The sequence below is a fragment of the Bubalus kerabau genome, chromosome 1 (assembly GCF_029407905.1).
Source record: "Bubalus kerabau isolate K-KA32 ecotype Philippines breed swamp buffalo chromosome 1, PCC_UOA_SB_1v2, whole genome shotgun sequence".
Taxonomy (NCBI): Eukaryota; Metazoa; Chordata; class Mammalia; order Artiodactyla; family Bovidae; genus Bubalus; species Bubalus kerabau.
Window position 1 is genome coordinate 191,358,276 of NC_073624.1, and position 26,606 is coordinate 191,384,881.

At 36.3% G+C, this 26,606-nt stretch overlaps 1 protein-coding gene across 5 annotated transcripts in view; it reads left to right on the plus strand.

Annotated features, from left to right (window-relative positions):
* Positions 1 to 26,606, plus strand: part of FNIP1 (folliculin interacting protein 1) — a 127,529-nt gene that overhangs the window by 45,350 nt on the left and 55,573 nt on the right. For all 5 annotated transcript variants that reach the window (XM_055548166.1, XM_055548169.1, XM_055548180.1 and 2 more), the window contains 5 exons: positions 7,895 to 8,021; positions 21,002 to 21,136; positions 24,712 to 24,812; positions 25,074 to 25,148; positions 26,054 to 26,145. In XM_055548166.1, coding sequence (XP_055404141.1) covers positions 7,895 to 8,021; positions 21,002 to 21,136; positions 24,712 to 24,812; positions 25,074 to 25,148; positions 26,054 to 26,145 — 530 coding nt within the window. The remainder of the gene's footprint in view (positions 1 to 7,894; positions 8,022 to 21,001; positions 21,137 to 24,711; positions 24,813 to 25,073; positions 25,149 to 26,053; positions 26,146 to 26,606) is intronic.

Below are 26,606 nucleotides of genomic sequence, written 5' to 3' on the forward strand. Positions count from 1 at the left end.
ATCCCATGGATGCGTGTAGTCTTTATAAATGTTTTGACTTTTCTGCAGCCTTTGCCACTATGCCCTGTTCCTTTTTTCATCTGCATCTTCCTTGACTTTTGAAATAATATTTTACCATTGATTTTCTCTTGTGGTCTGTGTTTACTGATCTTCCCTGATTTCTCTACTGTCTGTCCTTAAGATATTGCTATGTTGTAAAATTCTAGCTTATTGATTCTTTACTTTCTCTTTACTGTTTTTAAAATTTATTTTACTGAAGTATAATTGATTTATAATGTTGTGTTGGTTTCTGGTGTATAGCAAAGTGATTCAGTTTACACACACACACACACACACACACACATATGCAGGCATACTTTTTCATATTCTTCCCCATTATCATTTATTACAGGATTTTGAATGCAGTTCCATGTAGGAACTTGTTGTTTATGTGTATCTTTTCTCTTTTCCATTAATATGTTCTCCCTGAATAATTTCCCTACCAACTATGTATCAATAACTCCTATATCTAGAACTCTAGTCTAAGCCTTTCTCCTGAACTCCAGAGCATTTTTTTTCATCAAAATATCAGAGGTGTTCTGCAGCATCTCATAGGCCCACTGAACTAAATCTGTAAACACCCTTATTCCAAACTTGCTTTCCCTCCTGTATTCTTTCTCTACGACTCTCTTCATCAAATCTGAAACCTGAGAATCAGGCATCCTTTTTTCCCCTCATTCCTCATATCCAGTCTCCAAGTCCTTTCTTGGTCTCCTAAATAACATCTGGCTCCCTCCCTTGCTGTCTTCAGTGCTATTTTTGGTTCAGGTTAGAACCTTATTCTTACCTCCACACCTTCCTCTCTAGTCAGTTCTCTAAGTTTTTGTAAATGTGATTTTCTAAAAGGCACAGATGATCTTACTGTCATTTTAACACCCTGTTTACTCATTGTCTGAATGAAGTCCTTATGTGTTTGTGTGAAATAGTTCTGAGTTTTGATCTAGCGCCAGTCTACCTTTCCAGCTTTTGTTACTTTGCTGCACACTCCAGAGCTAGAGTCACTAAGAATTATAGTGTATGATGTTTTCTTCTTGCAGGGAAGAGAATACCCTTCTTCTCAACTTGAAGCTCATACAGACTTTAAGTACTTCATCGATAGTAGAGAATAATGGTTATGATCATGGATTCCAGAGGCATAGTGCCTGGAATCTAAGCTGAACTTTGCCAATTACTGTCTATATTTAGCTATGTTATTTTGGGCAGGCTACTTAATCTCTCTATGCCTTAGTTTTCTTGCCTGTAAAATAGGAATGAAGTTGTGAAGATGATGTTGTGAAGAGGAAATGAATTAACATATGTAGTGCCCTTAGGACAGTGACTGCTATACAGTAGATAATAACTGTTACCTATTATTTATTATCCATTGTATATCGTTTATTATTGTTCTTTAGTGAGTCCGTACCTGACCTACCTATGCAGACCTCTTGTCTGCATTATAATCTTGCCTCAGTTACAGACTGTGTTACAGTGATAAAATTATTCATGTCTGCCTATTAGACTGTGAATCTTTCACAGTCATATTTTTCTTTTCATACTTAATGAATGCTTTTAAGTCAGTGAATGAATGTACAGAAATATTCCCAGGGCCTGGCATTGTGCTTCTGAGGATGGTAAATATTTAATTTCTGTTTTATTGAGATATCTAAAATGTAAATAATATAAATACACTATGAAAAGTGAAAGTGTTAGTCACTCAGTCATGTCCGACTCTTTGCAACTCCATGGACTATAGCCCACCAGGCTCCTCTGTCCGTGGAATTCTCCAGGCAAGGATACTGGAGTGTAGGTAGCCAATCCCCTTTTCAGGGGATCTTCCTGACCCGGGGATCGAACCTGAATCTCCTGCATTGTAGACAGATTCCTTACCATCTGAGCCACCAGGGAAGCGTGTGTGTGTGTGTGTGTGTGTGCATGTGCGTGCGCGCGCGCGCGCATGCGTGCATGCAATCACCTAGTCATGTCTGACTCTTTGAGACCTTTACTGTCTGAGACACCAGGCAGGTAGGTGTGTGTGTGTGTGTGTGTGTGTGTGTGTGTGTGTGTATGTATGTGTGTGTGTGCACAGTGGTGTGCGTGTGTGTGTGTGGTCGCCAAGTCATGTCTGACTCTTTGAGACCTTTACTGTCTGAGCCACTGGGCAAGCATGTTTGTGTGTGTGTGTGTGCAGTGATGTGTGTGTGTGTGTGTGCACAATGGTGTGTGTGTGTGTGCAGTTGCCAAGTCATTCCTGACTGTTTGAGACCAGGCCTTCCTGTCCTTCTCCATCTCCCAGAGCGTGCCCAATTTCATGCCCATTGAATTGGTGATGTCATCCAACCATCTTATCCTCTGTCACCCTCTTCTCCTTCTGCCTTCAGTCTTTCCCAACATCAGGGTCTTTTCCAGTGAGTCAGCTGTTTACATCAGGTGACCAAAGTATTGGAGCTTCAACTTCAGCATATACACTATATGTATAGTGGTTTTCCCCCATAATCCTCCTTTTTAAAGATTGAGGTACAGTTTATGTAAAAAGCACACATTTCAAGTGTATAATTTGATTAATTTTTAAAAATGTATGCATCTGTTTAACTACAACCCCAGTAAATATATAGAACATTTCAGTCAGTCCAAAAACCTTTCTAGTCCATTCCCTTCCATCCTGCCCCTGGCCAAGCACTGCTTTGATTTCTATCACCATAGATTAGTGTTGCCTGTCTATAACTACATATAAATGGAATTACCAATATGTATGCTTCTGTGTCTGGATTGTTTTCACTCAGGGTTGTTTCAGAGTTCATCTGTGTTATGACCAGTAAGTAGTTCATTCCTTGTTATTTCTGTGCAGTATTCCAGTGTAAGAATGTACCACAGCTTGTTTATCCATTTTCCCATTGATGGTAATTGCGGTGTTCCCAGATTTTTTGCCATTAGGAATAAAGCTGCAAAAACTTCTTTCAATATATGTTCTCATTTCTACTGGGTAAATATCTTTGAAAAGAATTGCTTGGTTATAGCTGCCAAAATTTTTTCTAAAATGGTTGTACCCTTTTACACTCATGCCAGCAATGTGAAAGATTCCACGTGCCTCATATTTTTACCAACAACAAATGTTACTAGACTTTTGTGAAAGTGTTTTCATACGCATTTATCTGATAGTTAATCTTGTTAGCATCCTTTCCATGTGCTTTGTTCCTTCATCATTCATATACTCTTTATCTGAAATGCCCAAGCCTTTCACCCATTTTAAAATTGGACAGATGGTTCATCTTAACTGCTTTATAGGAGTTCTTTGTATAGGCTATTTACAAGTTCTTTGTCATCTATATATATTGCAAATATTTTCTTCCATTTTATGACTGGCCTTTTTAAAAAAACTTTGCCTTTTAATGTGCAGGTTTTAAGCTTTAATGAAGTTCAATTTATCAAATTTTTTATGCATAATAACTTTGTGTCTTGTATAAGAATTCTTTGCACCCCTTGATTGTATAGATACTCTATGTTTCTAGAAGCTTTAGAATTTAAGCTTTTGTGTAGTCTTATTTTGAGTTAACGGAGAACACTTTAAGTTACAAATGCTTAGGTAAGTTCAGGAGAAAGCATTCTTACTCTTTTTACTATTGTTGAGATAAATTTCATGCACTGTAAAATTTACCTTTTAACCATGTATAATCCAGTGGGTTTTTTTAGTATAGTCAAGCAGTTATCCAGCTATCACTGCTATCAAATTTCGGAACATTTCATCACTCCACATGCTTATGAAGTCAGAGAGAGAAAGACAAATATTATATGATATCACTTACATGTGAAATGTAAAAAATAAAACATACTACTGAATATAACAGAAAGAAACAAACTCACAGGTACAGAGAAGAATCTAGTGGTTACCAGTGGGGAAAGGAGAGGGGCAAGATTAGAGAGTAGGGAGTTAAGAGGTACAAACTACTGCAGATAAAATAAGTAAGCTACAAGGGAATATTGTAGAGCACAAGGAATGTTTTATACAAACTATAAATGGAGAAGAACCTTTACAAAGTGTGAATCAGTATGTTGTACACTTGAAACTTGTATAATATTGTAAATCAACTATACCTCAGTTTAAAAAAAAGAACTCCTTATTCATTGCAGTCATCTCCCTTCTCCCCTGCCAGCCCTCCTGGGCAACCACTAATTTACTTTCTGCCGCAGTGGGTTTGACTATTCTGGACAAGTCAGAGGGAATAAATGGAATTTTATGGTATATGGCCTTTTGTGTCTGGCTTCTTTCATTTCGCTTAATATTTGTAAGGGTCAGCCATATTGCAGCTTTTTATAGCCAAGTAATATTCCGTTGTATAGGTATAACATTTTGTTTATTCATTCATCAGTTGATGGGCATACCTTTAAACTTTTCAAAGGAAGTTTCCCATGTATCATTGGAAGAATACTTTACAAATACTTAATAAGAAAAGGAGCAACACATTCTAACTTGTTTTTATTATTATTGAAGTAAATTTCGTATACTGTAAAATTCATCCATTTAAAATGTACAGTTCCAGCATACCGGCTGTCTAGTTGTGGAGGGCAGGAGCGCACCAGCTCAGTAGTTGTGGTGCAAGGGCTTAGTTGCTCCACAGCATGTGGGATCTTATTTCCCTGACCAGGGATTGAACCCATGTCCCCTGATTGCAACTTATCTCAATCTGATCCATATCCAAGCACATGAATGCGAATGATTGCTGGAGAAAATGACCCAACTGTGTAGTTTGTGACTGGTGTATTTTCATCTCAGGTAGACTTTCATAATTGCCAAGAAATCTTACGTTTCCCAATCAGCACATTTTCTTTTGCTACAAAGACTGCTCTCTTTTGCTGACTACTGTCACCACATTTTACAACCTGTCCTTTATTTTCCTTCACCTGCTTTAGAAAGTATACAGGGCTTCTAGATATGAATTCCCCCATTCTTCCCCTCATATCTCTGAATCTTCCTGTATCTGTGTCCATCTTTTCTTTTTGTCCTAGTGCAGTGATTATCCTTTCTTCGGAGGTAATTCTTTCATCTGTACTCTGTGTTCTGTCCTCATCCACTTCCTTAGACACCTTACTTTGTCAGTCTTCCTCTCCCATCCACTTCACACTTTGTCATCAATATGTAAACGTGTTCACGTGTCCTTTTTAATAACAAAATAGCTGTCTTCTATTTCATGATTCCTTTTCTTTTTCACTTTCTTTGACATTTGTCTTAAAATCTCTATTTTCTCTACCCTTATTCGGTCCTCAAATCTCTGCAGTCTGACCCCTGTACTGAGAAGTGTCTTTATCATGGTCACCAGTGACTTATTTGTTTCTAAAACTAGTGGATACTTTTTAGTAACAGCCCTGATATTTCTTCTTCCTCTCTAAAGTGCTCCTCTTTCTTAGTTTTCTTGAGACCACGGTATTTCTTCTTCCTCTCTAAAGTGCTCCTCTTTCTTAGTTTTCTTGAGACCACCCTCCTGATTTTCTGTATCAGTCTGTCCTTTTATGGTTTCCTTTGCCTAACATCAAAGCACAGTTTAATAAATGCTGTTCAGTGGGATGCAAATCATTGTAATCTAAGGATGAATCCCTGGTTTAGTTTGATTGTCCAGGATAAGTTTTTCATCAATTCATAGACATTTGCTAAGGATTAAATAGAAGAAAAGTAAAATTATATTTTCTGTCAAGATTGGGATGGAGATGTTTTATATTGCCAGTTATGGATTTTTTTTTTAACATTCATTGATAGGGTTAGGGTTGCTGCTGTTGTTGTTTAGTCGCTAAGTTGTGTCCGACTTTTTGCGACCCCATGGACTGTAAGCCCATGGACAGGCTCCTCTGTCCATGGGGAATTTCTCAGGCAAGAATACTGGAGTGGGTTGCCATTTCCTTTTCTCGGGGATCTTCCTAACTCAGGATTGAACCTGCATTATGAACCTGCATTGGCAGTCGAATTGTTTACCACTGAGCCACCAGGGAAGTACTAGGATTAGGGTTAAGGTTCTCTTAAGGAAATGAAGGAATGTAATCAAAAGCTGTGACTGATGAATTGTGAGGAATTGACCACTTAGCCTAACTAACAACAGGCAGCTCCTGGAATCACAATCCTCTTCTTTCTTGGCAGCTTCCTATAAGTTGTAGTGCGAGCAGTTTACGAGATTAGTGTCTCTGTCATACAATTCATTGTTTTCTCTCTTTTCCTCTCCTCATCTCACTCATTCCATTAGTTTTTTAAGTTGTGAAATACAATGCCTGTATAAAAGCACACAGGACAAATGCCGTGGCATTTTTCTTTTTTCTTTTTGATACTGTATCTGTGTAAACATTATCCAGTCAAAAATAGAACATCATCAGTGCCGCAGTCCTCATGGTATGTCCCTTCCTGGTGAAATCTCACCGCCCTCACCAAACTCTGAGCTATAACCACTCTACAGGCTTTTGAAGCCATCATTTCTTTTGTTTTCATGATAGTTTTAAAAACTAAATGTGCATCACTTGATAAAGCTTTACTTGATTTGAATCTTTCTATACATGGCAAATTGAAAAGCAGAGACATTACTTTGCCAACAAAGGTCCGTCTAGTCAAGGCTATGGTTTTTCCTGTGGTCATATATGGATGTGAGAGTTGGACTATTAAAGAAAGCTGAGTGCCGAAGAATTGATGCTTTTAAAGTGTGGTGTTGGAGAAGACTGTTGAGAGTCCCTTAGACTGCAAGGAGATCCAAGCAGTCCATTCAAAAGGAGATCAGCCCTGGGATTTCTTTGGAAGGAATGATGCTAAAGCTGAAACTCCAGTACTTTGGCCACCTCATGCGAAGAGTTGACTCATTGGAAAAGACTCTGATGCTGGGAGGGATTGGGGGCAGGAGGAGAAGGGGACGACAGAGGATGAGGTGGCTGGATGGCATCACTAACTTGATGGACGTGAGTCTGAGTGAACTCCGGGAGTTGGTGATGGACAGGGAGGCCTGGCGCGCTGCAATTCGTGTGGTCGCAAAGATTCTGACACGACTGAGCGACTGAACTGAACTGATAAATGGCAAAATACACTACTGTGTGTATGTGTGTAATTGTTTTAATTTCTTTTGCTCATGGTCTATCTGTATTTTTGCCTGCAACTGAGGTTCATTGATTATGTTTGTTGTGTAGTATTTCATAGTATGAATATTTACCCATTCTGTTGGTAAGTATATGAATAGTTTGCAGTTTTCAACTATTATGAACAGTGCTGCTCTGAACATTCTTGTATAATGGCATACTTTTCTGGAATAGAATTGCTGGGTCAACTTCATTTTTACTAGATGTTGTCTAATTAGTGTATATATTTTAAAACCTATTCTCCGAAAAGATTATCCCATTTTCACTTGTATCAAATATATATGAGGAATCTCTATCCCATTTGGATGTTCACCACCTTTTTACTTGTTTTTGTTTTATAAGTAATTAGCTTTTGTTATTTAAACGGAAAACTGGATCTGTTTTTTTCATTTCCATATTAAAGAAACAGTAACAAAAGTATTTAAGGATTATTAATCTTATGCCATCTGAGTCCATGCCATGAAATAAGTATATATTTTCATTATAGTAGATGTTTTTACATATTTTTATTAGCTATATTTAGATTCATATGGGATGACTATATTTTATATACACTGAATGATACTTGCCACAGCTGTTCTTTCTTTTTAACCTAAAGTGCCATAGCTGTGTAAATTTTCAGCCCTAAACTAAATGGTAGTATTTTATATAAAGATCTTCTGTATTTTCCTTGAGCAGCAGTACTACAATTTTGGGTTTCATTATATAGGTTATTATTTCCAGGTGTTTATGTGGAATATTTATTAAACTAATTCTAATGAATCTTTATTTTTCTTTAAAGTTGGCCTTTGCCAGAGTTTGATCCAAGCCAGATTCGACTGATTGTATATCAAGACTGTGAAAGACGAGGGAGAAATGTCCTGTTTGACTCCAGTGTTAAGAGAAAAAATGAGGACATATCAGTATCGGTGAGCATTGTTATTGGTTTGGTTCAAGTTTAATGCCAAATATTCTAATTCAAGAAAGAGTGAGTCAGATTTCAATTATGGTACTTTTTATTTGTCAATATACAACATCTTTAGCATGTTATTAAAATTTAGAGCACAATTTTGAGAATTTTTAAAGGAAAAAATATTTGCCTTATTTGCATTGGTCTAGTACCAGAGAGAATTTTAGTTTGACATTTACTTATATACTGGTATTGTGAGATATGACTAGAGCTACAGGGATTCTTAAAGAGGACCTGTACAAATCTCCCATCTTATATAGCTGTAGAAAATGTGACCAGAGAGGTGACATTATTTGTCTGAAGGTACAAAGCAAGTTAAATCTTAGGCCCTAGTCCATCATATTTCCCCATTCTATACAGCAGTAGCAAGAATGTCTATTCTGTTGACTTTGAATATCATATTTTGAAATATTTTATGACTAGTTTAGCAGGAGTACATAGCCACTCACTTAGTCGTCCAAGTAAATGCAAGTGATTGCTGTCCTTTTGCTACTGCTACTTTTGTTACCCTTTCAGGCACAAGGACTCGCCATCCCCTGGATCTGTAATCTGGAAATGGAAGCCTGGAACTGTCTTTTCTCTCCTCCCCTAAATTGACAATTTTCATTAACATTTCAGTAAACAACTCAAAGCAGAATACTTTGGGAAAGATTTTTCTACCAATAGAATTGACTTATAATAGACAAAGAGTTATTTTTTAATAGGCATACAGCTACTTGGGAGTTTGTACTTGAGGTTTTGTGTTCTTAGAAAAATCTGATTTATTGCGTGTGGTCTATTGTCTTATTTATAATAGCATTTTCATGGTCTATTAAAGTGGCATGTAATAAGTACTTGGTAATTTTTGAGTTATTTTGATTGTCAGGTTTTATGATATTCCTCTGATCAGTAACACATTTAGTTTTCTGGAGATTGTGCTTTGTTTAGATTTCTTAGCTGTTATCTGGATTTTTTTTTTTCAGTCTGACAAAAAAATTTGCAACATTTTCTTAAAGTATTATTTAGTTGTGCAGATAACTAAGTATCTACAAAGCATTAGGCATTTGGAGATTTATGTCTCTATCTCTCTTGTTGCCTGCAATTAGACATTCTTGCAGAGGTAAAGACTGAACAAATAAATAATTCCACAGGGAAATCAACCCTGTATACTCATTGGAAGGACTGATGCTGAAGCTCCAGTATTTGGGTCATCTGATGAGAACAGCCTTCTCATTGGAAAAGTCCCTGATGCTGGGAATGATTGAAGGCAAAAGGAGAAGAGAGCAGCAGAGAATGAGATGGTTGTATGGCCTCGCTGATGCAATGGACATGAACTTGGACAAACTGTGGGAGATGGTGAAGAACAGGGAGGCCTGGCATGCTGTATGGGGTCCTTGGCCATGGGGTCGCCAAGGATTGGACACAACTGAGAGACTAAACAACAACAACAACAATGATAACAACTGTGAAAGAAACATACAGAATTCTTAAGAGATTCCACAGGAAGGAACCTATTTCTTAACAGTTTGGGTGTAGGAGTATTAAGGAAGGTCTCAGTGAGGAAGTGACATTCAACTTGGGATCTGAAGAAATTGAAGGCATGGTATAGAAGATGAGTATTCCTTTTAGCAGAATCAGCAAATGCATTTTACAGATTAACTTAGGAGCTCAGTGAATTGAAGGATGTAAAACAAGACCAGTCTGGCTGGAATGATAGTAAAGTAGTATGTAACTTAGGTGAGAGATGAAATTGGAGAGAGGTAGAATAGGAGCCAGAGTATTTAAGGCCTTATAGGTCTTTGAGTTAGAAGTTTAGATTATATCCTGTGCAAAGGGAAACCATTGTAGGCATCTGGTTTATGTTCCAAAAAGTCACTTTGGTAGAGAGTCCAGAAATAGATTCACACATATGTGGTCAATTAACTTACAGCAAAGGAGCCAAGAACTATACAGTGGGATAGGATAGTCTCTTCAATAAATGATGCTGGAAAACTGGACAGCCACATGCAAAAGAATGAAACTAGATTGCTCTCTAATACTGTACACAAAAACTAGCTCAAAATGGATTAAAGCCTTAAATATAAGACCTAAAACCATAAAACCCCTAGAATAAAACAAGCAGTAAACTCCTTGACATTGTCTTTGCTGTGATTTTTTTTTTTTTTGGATATGAGACCGATAGCGAAGATGACAAAAGTAAAAATTAACAAATGAGACTACATCAAACTAAAACGCTTCCACACAAAAGAGGAAACCATCAACAAAATGAAAAGGCAACGTACCAAATGGGAGAAAATATTTGTAAATCATATATCAGATAAGGGGTTAATACCAAATATATATGAAGAATTCATGTAACTCAGTAGCAGAAAACAAACAATGTAATTGAAAAGTGAGCTGAAGATCTGAATGGATAGTTTCCAAAGAAGGCATAGAGTTGACCAGCAGATACATGAAAAGCTGCTCAGCATCTAATAATCAGGGAAATATAAATAAAAACCACAGTGATGTATCATCTTGTCAGATGACTATTATCGAAAAGACAAGAAATGACGAATGTTGACGAGGATGTGGAGAAAAGGGAACCCCTGTACACTATTTGTGGGTGTGGAAATTGGTGTAGCCACAATAGAAAACAATGAGGAGGTCCCTTAGAAAATTGAAAATAAAAGTGCCACGTGGTTCAGCAGTTCTGCTTCTGTGTATTTATCAGAAGAAAATAAGAACACTAACCTGAAAAGATATGTGCATTGCACTCTCATGTTTATTGCAGCATTATTTATAATAGCCAAGACATGGATGAAGCTTAAGCACCCACTAATGGATAAATGAATAAAAATAGAATTCAGCCATAAAAAAAAGGAAGCCTTGCTGTTTTTGTTAACATGGTAGACCTTGAGGCCATTATGCTAAGTGAAAGAAATCAGACACAGAAAGGCAATTCTGTATGATCTCACTTATAGGTGAAATGTAAAAAAAACTAACAGATACAGAGAACAAATAGGTTGTTGCAAGAGACAGGGTGTGGGGAGTGGGGAAAATTAGTGAAGGGGCATGAAAATGTACAGATTTCCAGTTATAAAATAAATAAGTCATGGGACTATAACATACATCATGATCACTGTAGTTAATGACACTATATTGTATATTTGAAAGTTGCTAAAATGTAAAAGATCACATAACAGGAAAAAATTTTTATAACTATGCATAATGATGGATGTTAACTAGACTTATATCTTTAATTAATTAATGTTAATTGGAGGCTAATTACTTTACAATATTGTGGTGGTTACTGCCGTACATTGACATGAATCAGCCATGGGTGTACATGTGTCCCCCCATCCCGAAACCCCTTCCACCTCCCTCCCCATCCCATCCCTCTGGGTTGTGCCAGTGCACTGGCTTTGAGTGCCGTTTCATGCATCGAACTTGGACTGGTCATCTGTTCCACATATGGTAATGTACATGTTTCAATGCTATTCTCTCAAATCATCCTACTCTCCCCTTCTCCCACAGAGTCCAAAAGTCTGTTCTTTACATCTGTGTCTCTTTTCCTGTCTTGCATATAGGGTCGTCATTACCATCTTTTTAAATTTAAAAATATATATGTGTTAATATACTGGTGTTTTTCTTTCTGATTTACTTCACTCTATATAGTAGGCTCCAGTTTCATCCACCTCATTAGAACTGATTCAGATGCGTTCTTTTTAGTAGCTGAGTACTATTCCATTGTGTGTATGTACCACAACTTTCTTATCCATTCGTCTGCTGATGGACATCTAGTTTGCTTCCATGTCCTAGCTATTGTAAATAGTGCTGTGATGAACATTGAGGTACGCGTGTCTCTTTCAATTCTGGTTTCCTCGGTGTGTATGCCCAGCAGTGGGATTGCTGGGTCGTATGGCAGTTCTTTTTCCAGTTTTTTAAGCAATCTCCACATGTTTTCCATAGTGGCTGTGCTAGTTTGCATTCTCACCAACAGTGTAAGAGGGTTCACTTTTCTCTACACCTTCTCCAGCATTTATTGTTTGTAGACTTTTTGATAGCAGCCATTCTGACCAGCGTGAGATGGTACCTCATAGTGGTTTTGATTTGCATTTCTCTGATGATGAGTGATGTTGAGCATCTTTTCACGTGTTTGTTAGCCATCTGTATGTCTTCTTTGGAGAAATTAACTAGACTTATCGTAGAGATCTTTTCATAATGTATACAAACCACTGCATCGTCATTATGTCATACATCTGAATTGAATATAATTCTGTTGTCACTTATATGTCAGTTTTTTAAATATAGTGAAAAAACCACCATGTTGGCTGTGGGAGGAATGAGGGAGAAGGAAGTGTATGGTGAATTCAACCAAAATGGTTGAATAGTTGAGTAGTGAGAGCCAAAGCCTTTGACTGTGTGGATCACAATAAACTGTGGAAAATTCTTAAAGAGATGGGAATACCTGACCACCTGACCTGCCTCTTGAGAAACCTGTATGCAGGTCAGAAAGCACCAGTTAGAACTGGACATGGAACAACAGAGTGGTTCCAAATAGGTAAAGGAGTACGTCAAGGCTGTATATTGTCACCCTGCTTATTTAACTTATATGCAGAGTACATCATGATAAATGCTGGGCTGCAGGAAGCACAAGCTGGAATCAAGATTGCCAGGAGAAATATCAATAACCTCAGATATGCAGATGATACCACGCTTATGGCAGAAAATGAAGAACTAAAGAGTCTCTTGATCAAAGTGAAGGAGGAGAGTGAAAAAGTTGGCTTAAAGCTCAACTTTCAGAAAAGTAAGATCATGGCATCTGGTCCCATCACTTCATGGCAAATCGATGGGGAAACAGTGGAAACAGTGGCTGACTTTATTTTTCTGGGCTCCAAAATCACTGCAGATGGTGACTGCAGCCATGAAATTAAAAGATGCTTACTCCTTGTAGGAAAGTTATGACTAACCTAGATAGCATATTAAAAAGCAGAGACCTTACTTTGCCAAAAAAGGTCCATCTAGTCAAGGCTATGGCTTTTCCAGTGGTCATGTATGGATGTGAGAATTGGACTATAAAGAAAGCTGAGCACCGAAGAATTGATGCTTTTGAACTGTGGTGTTGGAGAAGACTCTTGACAGTCCCTTGGACTGCAAGGATATCCAACCAGGCCATCCTAAAGGAGATCAGTCCTGGGTGTTCACTGGAAGGACTGATGTTGAAGGTGAAACTCCAATATTTTGGCCACCTGATGTGAAGAGATGACTCATTTGAAAAGACCCTGATGTTGGGAAAGATTGAGGGCAGAAGGAGAAGGGGACGACAGAGGATGAGATGGTTGGATGGCATCACCGACTGAATGGACATGGGTTTGGGTGGACTCAGTGAACTCCGGGAGTTGGTGATGAACAGGGAGGCCTGGCTGCTGCAGTTCATGGGGTTGCAAAGAGTCGGACACAACTAAGTGACTGAACTGAACTGAGATGCCTAAGAGTCAAAGCTGTAGATGGTCAAGCAGACAGTTGAAATCTAAGTCTAGCTGCAAATGTGATAAGCATGTCGTCTTTGTATTTAGAATGCTAATAGGTCAGCAGAACTTGGCTAAGACTTTTAAGGTTGACAGTGATTGATTAATTAATACTCTCTTTATTATTTCTTTAGCAAATATTTATTGAATTTTTTTGTGTGTTCTTGATGATGTTCCATTGAATTGAAGGATATGACCTCTTCTTTACTGTTTCTCTTGATTAATGCTACTCGTTGTGTTACTGTAGCTTTCTTTCCTTCTGTTTTAAACATCATTATGAATCTTCTTTTCATGTTGTTTCTTGAACCCTTCCTGCCCACCTTTTCTGAGATGATGCTTCATTAGTCTCATTAGTCTTCTATCTCCTTCTTCTCTTTTGGTTAGCTTTTTTTCTTTCCCTGCAAGTCTTCACAAAGTCTCATTACCCAATGCCAAATATATGATTATCCTTTTACTTTCTTGTATATATATCCTGTCTTTTTCTGTCTCTGTCTCTTTTTTTTTTTTTTTTTTTTTGGTCCTTCTCAGTGTGTGTCTGTGTCTCTTAGTTTCTCTGCCTCACTGTCTCTCGGGCTCTCCTCAGTGTCTCATCTCAGTCTCTCCTTTGTATCTCTTTGTCTCTCTTCAGTATCTCTTCTTGGCCTTATCTCTGAGTCTCTATGTTTCTCTGTCTACTGGCTCTAATCTCATACTATGCATTCATTCTTCTGAAATTTTCTTATATGCCTGCTTCTTCTTTTTGAACTTTGGTCTAGGCTCATCAGTGACTAGAAATCAAACAGCCTTGAGTGCTTGCAGTCTCATTTGTTTTATATATCCTCATCTTATGTGCTGTCATTCCTAGATGAAGATCTACCCTTTTTTGGGTTTATTTTATCACCATTTTATGAATCCTTTCTGATTGCTCCAGGTATATATCTTTTCTCCTACATCAGAATTCTCTTGGTCCTTTGTTTATATTGATAGCCTTTCATAGACTTCTGTGTCATAGCTGTATTTGTTTTTAAATTGCAAACAAAAAAAAGTAAAAAATTTGTCTGTTATTCACCTTTGTTTCCTAAACTGCACCCTGCCTCACATGTGTTAATTATTCAGTACATATTTTTGATCAGCTTTAATTATAAGTACAGTTCAGTTCAGTCGCTCAGTCGTGTCTGACTCTGCGAATTGCAGCACGCCAGGCCTCCCTATCCATCACCAACTCCCCGAGTTGACTCGAACTCACGTGCATCAAGTTGGTGATGCCATTCAGCCATCTCATCCTCTGTCGTCCCCTTCTCCTCCTGCCTCCAGTCCCTCCCAGCATCAGAGTCTTTTCCAATGAGTCAACTCTTCTCTTGAGGTGGCCAAAGTACTGGAGTTTCATCTTCAACATCAGTCTTTCCAATGAACACCCAGGACTGATCTCCTTTAGGATGGACTAGTTGGATCTCCTTGCAGTCCAAAGGACTCCCAAGAGTCTTCTCCAACATCACAGTTCAAAAGCATCAATTCTTTGGCACTCGGCTTTTTTCACAGTCCAACTCTCACATCCGTACATGACCACTGGAAAAACCATAGCCTTGACTAGATGGACCTTTGATGACAAAGTAATATCTCTGCTTTTTAATATGCTATCTAGGTTGGTCATACGGAGAAGGCAGTGGCACCCCACTCCAGTACTTTTGCCTGGAAAATCCCATGGACGGAGGAGCCTGGTGGGCTGCAGTCCATGGGGTCGCTAGAGTCGGACACGACTGAGTGACTTCACTTTCACTTTTCACTTTCATGCATTGGAGAAGGAAATGGCAACCCACTCCAGTGTTCTTGCCTGGAGAATTCCAGGGACGGGGAAGCCTGGTGGGCTGCCGTCTATGGGGTCGCACAGAGTCGGACACGACTAAAGCGACTTAGCAGCAGCAGCAGGTTGGTCATAACTCTCCTTCCAGGGAGTACATGTCTTTTAATTTCTTTTAATGGCTGAAGTCACCATCTGCAGTGATTTGGAGCCCCCAAAAATAAAGTCTGACACAATTTCCATGGTTTCCCCATCTATTTCCCATGAAGATGGACCAGATGCCATGATCTTAGTTTTCTGAATGTTGAGCTTTAAGCCAACATTCCTCCCAGGAATCTTGATTCCAGCTTGTGCTTCTTCCAGCCCAGTGTTTCTCATGATGTACTCTGCATATAAGTTAAATAAGCAGGGTGACAATATACAGCCTTGACGTACTCCTTTTCCTATTTGAAACCAGTCTGTTGTTCCATGTGCAGTTCTAACTGTTGCTTCCTGACTGGCATATAGGTTATAAGTTAGGAAGTTTATTATCAAAATCCTATAAATACTTTCGTGAAGATTTTATATATTCCTTTTGAACACCAGAGAGCATGTTTCCCTCCGCCTCCCCCCCCCCCCCCCCCCCCGATTGTGAGCTGTTGGAATCGTTAAGTATTTTTTTTTTTTCATCTACTGGGGAAAAAAGCTTTAAATTATGAGTTCTGTATAGGCAAAGAGTGTGATGTAAATGATAATTTTGAACTTTTTACATGATATCTGGGTCTTTGCATGATGATGTGATAGTTTGGGCATCAGCAGCTTCTTGATTGTCTTAAAATGCTGAAATAAAATTTTATTAATGTATAACTTTCTCAGAACATTTATTCATTCCAGCTTTGTTATATTCTGTGACAAATGAGTCAGATATTCAGTGGATTTAATCCAGAGAGTTCACGTGTTTGTAAAAGTCTATTTTTATTTTTTTACATTTGATCCTCAGACCTTATTCGTCATCTAGTTGAAGTGTGAAGTGGTTTCTTTGAACACTGATATAGGCAGATGGATCGAGTGTGAGTTGATCATATGCTACTATCTTTATCCTGGACATTGTTTTTATAGTAATAATCTAATGCTTTTTTATGTACTGCCAGTGAAGTTGCATTAACTCATGTTTCAGCCTTCACATTCGCAGGCTCACGTATCTTTGGAAAGGTGAATATAAATTTTAATATGTCAGAGTTTTGCACACTGAAACTGTGCAGGTGCCAATAGTTGAATCGTAATTGTGATTCCAGATTTAGAACATAGGATTTGGTTAGGTTATTGAATCTTCTTCAGTGTTGATATACAGAAATCAGTGAACTCAGTGTATGCAAATAACTTCCAATTGGACGTATGAAGGAATCTAAGGCTCCATTTAAAACAGCAGTTTTTGAAAGTGCCTTTGCATAAAGTTAACAAAATCTTTATGTTTAAAACTTTAAATCTCCTGAAGTATGTAAAAGCTTCAACAAATAAAAAGGCAAAATATGTTTCTGGGTAGTGTACTTTTGGTTATAACATTGTCTGTTCTCACAAAACTAATACAATTATGTAATGTTTAAAATAAAATTTAAAAAAAAAACTGTATCTCAATAAAAATGCCAACCTTAACTATCAATATTTTTGGTGGGTGGTCATATCTGGAACTAGACAGCAGATTCTAAAGTTCAAATGGAAAAAAAATAGCAATAATAGCTTGGAAAACTGAAAAAGAAGAGTTGTAAGGTTGAGTTAATTCTACCAGATTTGAAAAATACATTATAAAGTCTCAATAATTAACACAATATTTTATTGGAGCATAAATAGACCAACAGACTAATGGAAATAAAAGATCAGATAGATTAAATCCATATAGGAATTTAGTATACGATAAGGGCATCCTTGAATCAGTAGGGTAAAGATTAATAAATGGTATTGAGATAATTAGCCAGATATAAGAGAAATCAACTTAGATTCATGTCTCAAGTGTATCAAACATTTAAATGTAAAAAATAAAATGAACATTACCAAAGAAAACATAAGTTCCTATGTATCTGTGGAGTGGAAAACACCTTTTAGCTATTATTCAAAATGCAGAAGCCATGAGTAAAAGGCTTATAAATTTGACAACCTGATAGAAAAGGAAGTAACTTGGATGATGAACAAAACAGAGTAAAGGCAAACAAACGAAAAAGGAAAAAACCTACCATAAGGAAAATTAAAAGACACATGATACCCTGGGAAAACACTTTTATGGGATATAAGACCAGCTGATAATGTTTTTATATAAAGAGTTCCTATCAATCAAGACAGGAGAACTGCTCAGTAGAAAACTGGGTGAAGGATGAAAGCAGGGAGTTCACATACAGATGGCATCACACGTTCAATAAGATTCTTCCTCTTTTTCACAATAAAGGAAATGAAAATAAAAACTGTATTGTGATTTTAGTTCTTTTCTTTTAGATTGGGAAAAACCCAATTATTTAGTGACAGTATTTTGCTGTTGAAGTGAGTGAAATGATATCCATGGAGGATAATCTGGCAGTATCTTACCAAAATTTTATGTATTTACGTTTTGACCCAGCAGTTCCATTGGCAGTGTCATAAACAGATGACTGGTTAAATAAGCTATAGTATATTTCCACACTGGAATACTATGCAGCTGTATTTAAAACAGAAAGAATGAGGAAGATTTCTAAAGATAGATGAAATGATTCTCTGTGATATTAGTGGAAAATAAAGCAAGGGCAGAACTGAATCACTTTTTCTGAAAGAGAAGAGGAAAAAGAATACGCTTATATTTGAAAAAAGAATACTGGAAGGACAATAGTAAACCAATAAAAATGATTTTACTTACTGGCAGTGTATGGAGTGGGGAAAAGGGTAGTTAGAGACAGAGTGGGACCTAGATTTCTTTGTGTCAATGAAAATTCAGTTAACAGTCAAGAAGAAATAAAGAGAATTTTATTTGAGCCAAGTTGGGGATTTTAATCTGGGAGACAGATTTTCAAAAATTTTGAGAATTGTTCCACTGGTCAGCTCTTAAACATTTTTGAGACAATCATGTATCATATTGGCAAGTTAAAATTATAAATAAACTTCATCAGAGATTTTTTCAGAGTCAGGTATGAATGCATAGAATGAGCCTTTAGTCAGTGTGATCCCCTCTACAAGATGAGAAAGAAATAATAATCTTAAAAATTACAGTGCTGGCATCAGAAGAAAGGGATTGTCTTCTCAAAGGTTGATTGCATCCTCCTACCTTGAGGGAATCTGGTTAATGTATAACGCAGATACACATTGAACATTGGGAAAGGTATATTGTATGTAAATTCTGACTTAGTTTCATTATCCTGTTGTAGAGAAGATAAGATATTGTGCATAGATATATACGTAAAAGCTCTCTCTCTCTCACACACACACACCTTTCTCCCATCAACTTCCCAGCTATACAGTGTCTTTTCTCTTTCCCATTCTGAAGTTATAACTTTTTTGAAACTAAACAGCAGCAACTTCATTGTAAGATGGTCTAGTGAGGGGACATGGCACAGTAGACATTAACCTTCTAGCATCAATAGACATTAACCTTAGTCTTGGAATTCATGTACGTTTGTCCCTTTCTTGCCTCTAGCAAATTGCTTTTTGATTAAGAGACTGGACATACATAGTTACCTCAGCTTGGAATGTCTTTCTTGCCCTCTCATTCTTCTTTCACTTTAACTCCAATGCTTTTTTGTAGTCCCAGTTTAAATGTCACTTCCTTGATTTGCCTAGATTAACTTAAGTTCTTTCTTGGAAAGTTTATATAAACATTGTTGCTCTTTAACATCTTCATCTGTAAAATGGGATTAGTATTAGTACCTACTTCATAGAATTGTGAGGAATAAAAGAGTAGATATATGTAAAACAGAATAATACCTGATCAAATACTAGGTGCTATATGAGTTAGCATTTGCTATCATTATTATTACTTTTATTAGACATATTTGAAATATATATTTAATTACACTAAGTTGTCTAGCTGTTTGTTAAATGTCTCTTTTGCCTGTTAGATTTTTAGTTCTACAAGGAAAAGAACTGTTTTATTCACTTCTTTTGTCTAGTACTTGGTACACATAGTACTCTACTACTATTGTATGTGTGCTAAGTCACTTTCAGTGGCGTCTGACTCTTTGTGACCCCATGGGCTGTAGCCCACTAGGCTCCTCTGTCCATGGGATTCTCCAGGCAAGAATACTGGAGTGGATTGCCATTTCCTCCTCCAGGGCATCTTCCTGATGCAGGGATCAAACCCACATAACTTATGTCTCTTGCCTTGGTAGGTGGGTTCTTTATCTCTAGTGTCAACCTGGGAAGCCCCCAAAAGTGAAAGTGTTAGTCACTCAGACTGTCCATGGGATTCTCTAGGCAAGAATACTGGAGTGGGTTGCCATTCCCTTCTCTAAGGGATCTTCCTGACCCAGGGATTGAACTCAGGTTTCCTGCATTGCAGGCAGATTCTTTACCTTCTGAGCCACCAGTTTTGTTGACTGATAAATGGTGGTTTGCAATAGTAGAAAAGTTAGGCCAGCTGGGTTTGAAGAATGAACAATTGGTAACTGTGATTAAAATTTCAATTCTTTTAGGAGTATCAAGGACCTTGGTGGATTGCAACTTTGGTAGTTATGAGTACTGAAAGCTCTAGAACCTATTGTGGAGGGATAGGAAAATAAGATGAATAAAGCAAAAAATTGAAATACATTCTTCTTCCATACTAGACAGTACAACCTTATGGTCCTAACCTCAGCTCTGACTGAAAATATAACTGTCCAATACGTGGATACATTCTTATTTCAAAAGTTTAGACTTAACATATATATATATATATGTGTGTGCTCAGTCACTTAGTCATGTTTGTCTCTTTGCGACCCCATGGACCGTAGCCCTCAGGCATCTCTGTCCATCGGGTTTCCAAGGCAAGAACACTGGAGTGAGTTAACCAATTCCTTTTCTAGGAGATCTTCCTGACCCAGGGATCAAACCCATGTTTCCTGCTTTGGCAGGCAGGTTCTTTACCAGTGAACCACCAGAGAAGCCCACATATATATGTACATACGTTAAAATATGTCTCCTTTGCATTTCTCTAACGATTCCTACATCTTCCAAATTTGTTTCCATAAAAATATGTTACTTACATTAGCTTATAATGGATATATTGTTATATTTAAATAAATTTATAAATATTTAAATTTTCTCTTTTTACTTCCAATATGGGAAAATACTGGTAAATATATTGTCACATAAACAAAAAATGCCTTTGGGATTCTAAACAGTTTTTAAGAGCATGAAGAGGTTTTTGAGATCAAATAGTTTGAAAACTGCTGCAGTATATAATTAAGTCCCTAGCAATGAGCATTGTGTAGACCATTATAATATAGAAAAGTTCTCCTGGTTTAATAATTTTTATGAGAAAAGTACAGTAAAAAAACCAGACTCCACAAATACTATCATAGTTATGAGACAGAATAGAAAACTGTTCTGGAGAAAATACAGTAAAATGCAATTAACCATAATGTTATAGCTATATTATTTATCATTATTTCATCCTTGGTTTTTCCAAAAATTTTTATGCTGTAATTTAAATATGGAGGAACGTATATTAAAATACGAATGAGAATAATGTCTCCATTTCAGAAGCTCTGTAGCGACGCTCAAGTTAAAGTCTTTGGGAAATGCTGCCAGCTGAAACCTGGAGGAGACAGTTCTTCCTCTCTAGACAGTTCCATGACTTCATCTTCAGATGTGAAAGACCAGTGTCCTAAGTATCAGGTAAGATCGCTGATGCCATTTATTTATTTATTCACAAGTGTTTTTGAGTACCTACAGTGTGTTGTATATCATCCTCGGGACTGAGGATATAACTGGGACTAGTCCTTACCCTTGTGGAGCTTGTGGTATAGCTGGAGACACAGATAATTAAATAAATAAGTTTATGAACTTTGATAGGATAGGGGAAGTATAGAGAGCTTCAGGCACAGGTAGCCAGGGGTATTTTCTCCTCTTTATTTCCCATTTCATATTTTTTAGACCATCAGAATCATTTCTTACTTTATGTACTTTTAAATTACTGAAATATTAGGGTAAATATAAAATAATAGAGTTCAGCTTTGGTATGAAATACGTTTTCATTTTTGAAAATTAATGTGGCTCTTCTTTTAAAATATAGAATTAACCAGCCAGTTGACTACATAGGAACTTCTCTATAAACTTATGATTTAGCGACTAAACAACAAGTTGTTTTATTTCACATAAGATCAAACTAAGCAAATGTCATCTAATGTGAATTTATTTGTGTCATTCAAGCTTGCATGAATGAAGCATAGGTATATTATATTTAGCAGTACTAAAATAGAATCCTGGATTTTTAAATTGTTTAGGTAATTGTGTCTAGATAGAAACTAACCCTTATACGACATCAACATAATGGCATATGTGAAAGAGATTTGAGTCATAAAAATCCAGATATTATGAGGTACTACATAATTCTCTCTGCTCTTCTCTGTTCCTCTTCCATCTTAGGTATGACACCCTAACAAGTTCTTAATAGTGCCAGTTTGCAAGTTTTTCATCATACTTATGCCAGTTTGCAAGTTTTCTCATTTGATCAATTGTAGAAACTTTCCTTTCTTTGTAATGTTATGCAGTTAAATATGAGTATTAGCAAATGGATCCAGATGGTAGAAACTCTGAAGCAGTGTGTGATTGTAATTCTCATTTTGCATACAAAATTCCTAAAGTTTTTTAAGTGCCGATTCCCAGGTCATATGTCCAGATGTTCTGACAGTAGGTTCATGGTCTTGGAAATCTGCATTTTTTTTTTTTTTTTTTTAGCAAGAAGGCATTGAATTATTATAACATATAGTTCACTACACTTGATAAAATGTTATTTCAGGTAAGTAGAACATTATCTTTGATTTACAGGATATTACAGATGATTGCAATCAGCAGTGAGTACTTAAAAAGAATTGACTTTTCAAATAAAAAAAATCTTTCTAAAAAAAATTAAAGAAAATAACATTTTCTTAATTATGACCTTAATTATAGATTGTCACATTAAAATATATAGCACATCAGTGACAGTCATGATAACTATTTGGTATGTATTAGAACAGGTAGAGAGAACCTTTGATAGCAAGCTGTTGATACCTGGTTTTATAAAGTTTAGGTACCAGTTTATTTTTACTGAATTTTGCCTCCTGAGGATTCTTTTCTACTTTTGTATTAAAATGTATAAATGCTTTGATATTTAAATTTGTGTAGCTTGCTTAATATAAGAAATACTATTTTTAGTCAAAATAAAATGGGTTAGATGCAATGTAACAGAAATGAGCTTGTAAGAGAAAATTCTCATTTCTGTCATTATCCAGAAGCAATTTAGGTTGCCAAGAAAGATTGGCATTGTTGATCTTAAAAGAAAAACAAACCACTTCATCATTTAAAAAATTATTCTGCTCTTTCTAAACTGTTCTTAATTCCCAAACTTCTGTGCCTGGAAAAAAAAAAATTTTGTCTTAACCAAATCCCAAGAATAGATGAGTTGCTTCTTTTAGTAACCTAGGTATATCAAAAGTGACTTTTTTTCCTTAAAAAATAACTTTGTGCCTTTATTAAAACAAAATTAAGACTACAGCACTAAGAAAGAAAAAATATCAATGAATGTATAGAAACAAATATAAAAAATAATATGTATAATGAAATGGATTGCTATTTGAAGATGCTCTTAAGAAAGATGACGGAATGTAAATATACAGGTTTTTGAACCCAAGGCAGGTAGTAAACAAGCAAAAGAGTAAAAGAGAATCACATTATATATATTCCCTGGCTTCCACTTGTAAAATCGGGGTCCTCATCACTTTATTGTTATCGTCAGAAGAATATTTTAATTATTTTTAAAAACTCCTCTAATTTTTTATTTCCTGTGGTAGAATGGCTTAGTGAAATTTGGGTGTGATCTTATTTGCTATCTTAGTTATAGGTCCTCTTCCTTATCATTTGTTTTATTATATAATTGTATTGGTTAGTAATTGCATTGGGTCATCCTGTGAAACAGTGATTTTCTACATATGGCAAGTCTGGAGAGAGGCCATCTAGGGACGATAATGTATGGGCTTCAGGATGGCCTCAGAGACTGAGGCTTGCTTATCTCTCTACTTAGAGCTAACAGGTACATGTTGGCTTGTGGTCCTCTTATAGCACCTCTGTCTACAGTGATTTCTATTTATATTCCATTGACCAGGACTGTGTTGGATACATATAAATGGCTAGTTCTGAAAGCTACCACTATAACCATTGGTTTAACTCTTTGAATATAGAGATAAACTCTAAACCTATCTGCAAGGGAGGCTCTGAAATGCAATTTTTTTTACTAGGGCACATTGGTTCCCTGAAACAAATTGGACTTCAGAAAATAAGAAATAAGATATTTGGTGGGTTGGTGGGTAACTAGTAGTATTTGCTATAGTATCTAAATAGTAACCAATGGCTGAGTCAGTTTTTAGATTTTTTTTGACTCCTATGAGGACAATTAAAGAATAATTGAAAGAAATAATTTTTAAAACAGAATTCTTTATAAACAAGACATTCTGATGTTTAACATAAGTATTTTTTAAAGAATGCAGAATATGTCCAAATTACCCTCTTTGCAATTGCTTGTTTTTGCATGGTAGGAATGATAAAATCTTTTCTGCATGTTCACTGAATTCTACTTCTTTTTATCTGTCCTGGAGAAACATTGCATATGCATCAGGTCAGTTCAGTCGCTCAGTCGTGTCCGACTCTATATGGTTAAGAATATTTACTTGAGCACTATTTGTAGTAGCAGAAAACAGAAAGTGACTTAAATACCTGTCAGTATGTCAGTAAGGGGAACTGGCTTATAAACTAGTATTTTCATATAGCAGAACACTATGCACCTCTTAAAAAGACTCTGTATGTAACAGTATGCTTAGATCTGTAAGACAGTGTAAAATGAAGAAAATCAAGCTGCAGAGCAGTTTATTCAGTGTCAAATAGCTTAAAAAAACATTGTGTAGAATAACTGCAATGAGAGCTGTGGAACTGTGTGTGTGTGCTCAGTTGTGTCCAACTCTTTGCGACCATATGGACTGTAGCTGACAGGCTTCTCTGCCCTTGGTATTTTCCAGGCAAGAATACTGGAGTAGGTTGGCATTTTCCTCTCCAGGTATCTTCCTAACCCAGGGACTGAACCTGGGTCTCCTGTGTCTCCTGCAGTACAGGCAGATCCTTTTCCACTGAGCCATCAGGGAGAAATTTTTAATAAAAATTAGTATTTGAAATAGGTTTTAAATTCAATGATTTTGTTAATGTTTATGCTTATTGTTTAGGGTTCTCGGTGCTCTTCTGATGCCAATATGCTTGGAGAGATGATGTTTGGCTCAGTAGCAATGAGCTACAAAGGATCCACCTTAAAAATTCATCAGATCCGGTGAGGGATTTTCTGATTTTTCTTAATGAATCCATTTTAAAATACTCAGTTTTTCTTAAAGATGGGAAAATTTCTTATAGCCTCCACTCAGAGCATGCCAGATACTCAGTTTATGATGTTTTATGGGTTTAATGCTATTTCATGTCTGTTATAACTATGTTATAACATCTCTGTGACTTAAACATTTTTATTTATAATAAATTGAAAAGATCCTTGTGTTTCAGTTTTGATTTCTGTCTATCCCTCTTTTTTTCTTCATAGTTCCCCTCCGCAGCTCATGCTCAGCAAAGTTTTTACTGCACGGACTGGCAGCAGCATCTGTGGAAGTCTCAATACGTAAGTAGTTATGGGTGGAAGGAGAAGAGAATTGTTTAAGATCTGCAAAGTATGAATGCTAATAAGCTGCTTTTAGGACTACAGCGTAAATTCAGATTTTCTTCTATCCCTTAAATTTGAAAGTTAATGAAGCCAGATTTTACCTCCTAGCTCTATTGAAATATACCATGATTTGATACAATTATATATTGCAGAATGATTACTACCATAGCCTTAGCTAACACTGCCATCGTCACATAATTACCATTTCTTTTTTTGTGGTGAGAATTTTTTAAGATTTACTCTGTTAGCAACTTTCCAGTATAGATGATGCAGTATTATTGGTTAGTAGTACACTAACACACAGAACTTGTTAATGTTATAACTGAAAGTTTGTACCCTTTGACCATTATGTTCCCTTTTCCACTCCTCCCAGTCCTTGGTAACCATCACTTTGCTCTCTGTGTTTGGATTTTTATTTTTAAATTAAAATAAGTTTTAAAAGTTTGTATTTATTTTAATTTTTTGGTTGTGCCTCATAGCTCCCAGTATGTTAGCTCCACATTCTGAAGGACCAACTATGTTGTTGCAAATGGCAGGCTTTCCTCTTTTTTTCATGACTGAATACTAGTCCAGTGTCTATACACACACACACAAACATGACCATCTTTTTTATCCATTCATCTGTTGACAAACGCTTGGGTATAACTGTATTCGAATAAAATTTACTTTACAGAAACAGGCAGCAGGCTTAATTTAACCCTCAGGCTGTACCCAACCCCTGATTTAAATGACTAGTTTATAGTACTGATAGGGAAACTTAAATATAATGTTTTACACTTAAAATTTTATTGAAGTATACAAAGAATTGCCATTAAGAGCATGAAATAGATTTGGTATTCATTTTTTTTCCTCCTTCCCCTTAGGCTTCAAGACAGTCTTGAATTCATTAATCAGGACAACAGTACATTAAAGGCCGATAATAATACAGTCATTAATGGACTACTTGGAAATATAGGTAACATGGTTTTGTATGTTTTAAAAATGTTCTTACTAATGTAGATCTATTAGAATTTCACCAAAGGATTTCAAATACTAGAAGTGGAAAAGGGATTTAAATTGCAAGTATTTATAATATTTGTATTATTTGAAAAATATAATTTTCTTATATTTGAACTTAGTGTTTATTTTGTATCTGAAAAAAGGGAACTGTTGAAGAAATATCTGATTTGTTTTTTGTTTTTAATTTTGATGTGTCTTTGAAAAGTACTTTTGTTGGGGTAAAAAGCCCTTACTAGTTCTCTTGAATAGTTCAGCTGAGGGAGACAGGGATTATACTTTCTCCCTTTCCTTTTCCACAACCATATTAAAGTAATTTTAAAATGGTGCTTGTTTTTGTGACTTGTAATTCAGATGAGCAGATATTCAAAATTTGATGTTTTTCTTAAGAGATTTATTATAATAGTAGCTCATTTGGTA